The sequence below is a fragment of the Acyrthosiphon pisum genome, unplaced genomic scaffold (assembly GCF_005508785.2).
Source record: "Acyrthosiphon pisum isolate AL4f unplaced genomic scaffold, pea_aphid_22Mar2018_4r6ur Scaffold_21273;HRSCAF=23486, whole genome shotgun sequence".
NCBI lineage: Eukaryota > Metazoa > Arthropoda > Insecta > Hemiptera > Aphididae > Acyrthosiphon > Acyrthosiphon pisum.
In genome coordinates this window covers 1-2,090 of record NW_021770722.1, presented here as the reverse complement: position 1 = coordinate 2,090, position 2,090 = coordinate 1, and the positions used below count along the sequence as shown (strand labels likewise).

The window sequence follows — 2,090 nt, the reverse complement described above, 5'->3', positions numbered from 1 at the left end:
TAAAAATAACACATGCATAAAATATTGTTATATGCTAATAATTGTTATATGCTATGGCAATAATTTTCAATGTAATACCTATAGTAAAAATCTATCAATAGCATGTAGGTACCACTGTGTACTAATGTAGACCACCTATAGAACTCTCTGCAGAAGTACATAATGTATGGTACAACCTAGTATATATCATAATATATAATTATAAGACTCTTAGACACTATTGATGGTAATTATTAATTTATTAGTTAGCTATTTATTTAATTGAATAGAATGAATAGAATCAGTGGCGGATCCAGGGCTTAATTTTGGGGGGGGGGCAAAAGTTCAAAATATTTTACAACATTTACACAATATCTCACAAATTTATATTTTATAGTTTACTGCAGTTTACAAAACAAAGTCTAAACGTCGCTGTTTTTTATTGGCAAAGCGTTCTATGACAGATTGTATTAATTCGTTTACATTTACTTCCCTATGCACGTGTAATAAACAAAGACCAGTTAGCCGCGTTTCACCCATCCTAGACCGCAACCAAGTTTTCATCCTGCGAAGAGTGGAAAAGCTTCTTTCAGCCGATGCTACTCCAACAGGCATTGTAGATAATATTTGTAAAAACGATTTGATGTTTGGAAAAACTTTAGCATTACAAGAAGAAAAGGCTTCTATTGCATTATTAGGACATTTTTCAATTCCTTCTTCAGCAATTATTTTCCATTTTTGGCACCAGATTTCTAATTCACCTAAAATAAAAATTATATTTAATACACTTTTAAAAAATTTATATCAATGGAAAACTAGGATATACAATTTATATTTAGGTACCTACCTAAAATAGTTTTGCCATGTAGTATATTTGGTTCAATCGAAGAAAATCTCTTTGATACATTAGATACTCTATCTTGATATTCTGAGGTACAGTACATTTTTTGTTGCAAAAAAGTTGTTGGTATAAATAAACTTAAATCATAAGCTTCCATACTTGGTAATGTAAAGCGTCTATTAAGATCTTCAATTATTGAATCCAACAATGGAATAAACATGCTTATACGATAATATTCATCAATGCTCTGAGAATTATAATTTTCTCTGTGTGTTTGTTTTTTATTGATTCTTGGTATTTTTAAATCAATATCTAACCCAGATGCCAATTGTTGTACTTCTGAATACAATTTAGCAAACTCAGAAATACAATTAGTTCTATTACTCTGTAGTACAGTTATAGTGCACTGAACTATTTCAGAAGCATTTTTTAAATCAATAGTTGATGACTGTAAAATTTTACTTAATGGCAAGGTACGCTCTAACACATAACTCAAATAAGTCAATGCAAAAATAAAATCTGTATCACATATTGATAGAACAAAACTTTTAGCTTTAGATGTAGTCATACTTGATTCCTTCCATTTAGTTATTTCAGAAAGTACAATAACCAGCTGTGGAAGTATTTTTTTAAATTGTATTATACCATCATGAAGTTCAACCCATCTTGTCTGACAAAGGCCAATAAATTTATGACCAATTGTATCAATTAGTAATTTATGTTTTTTAGAAGATGTGTTGAAAAAAGCAATAATAGCTTTTAAAGTACCAATTGCGTTTCTTATAGATGGTATAGTTGAAGCCTGAGCCAATGAATTGTTTAAAGCATGGTTGAAACAAGGACATCTAACAGCATTACTACATTTTTTTTTGTATCTCCGATACTGCACCACAAGACTCTGACACCATTACTGCTGCACCATCTGTTCCGATACCAACACACTTATCTAAATCAAGCCCTAGTTTAGTTATTATATCCAACACAACATGCCCAAGTGCTTTACCACTTAGCTTAACTTCATAAGGATTTGATACATCTTCTGGTCTAATTGATTTATAGGCATCAACAAATGTTATAAAATCTTCATGCACCTTATCATCCAGAACATATCTCAATATTAAGCTTAGCTGTTCAATATGGCTGATGTCTGTAGTCTCATCAAATATTATAGCAAACATACCAGCCTTCCTTACATTATGAATTATTTGAGATTGTATTTCTTCGCCAATGCAGTCGATTAAATCGTTTTGAGTAGTTTTGCTTATAAATG

General features: G+C 30.6%; 1 protein-coding gene across 1 annotated transcript; it reads right to left on the bottom strand.

Moving 5' to 3' along the window:
* Positions 1-300: 300 nt before the first annotated feature.
* On the bottom strand, positions 301-1,418 carry LOC103309394 (52 kDa repressor of the inhibitor of the protein kinase-like). The gene is made up of 2 exons (XM_029492338.1): positions 827-1,418; positions 301-740 (listed from the first exon to the last, which is right to left on the bottom strand). Exons 1-2 carry the CDS (start codon positions 1,386-1,388, stop codon positions 388-390), a joined length of 915 nt encoding a protein of 304 aa, XP_029348198.1. The 5' UTR covers positions 1,389-1,418; the 3' UTR covers positions 301-387.
* Between the last annotated feature and the right edge of the window lie 672 nt (positions 1,419-2,090).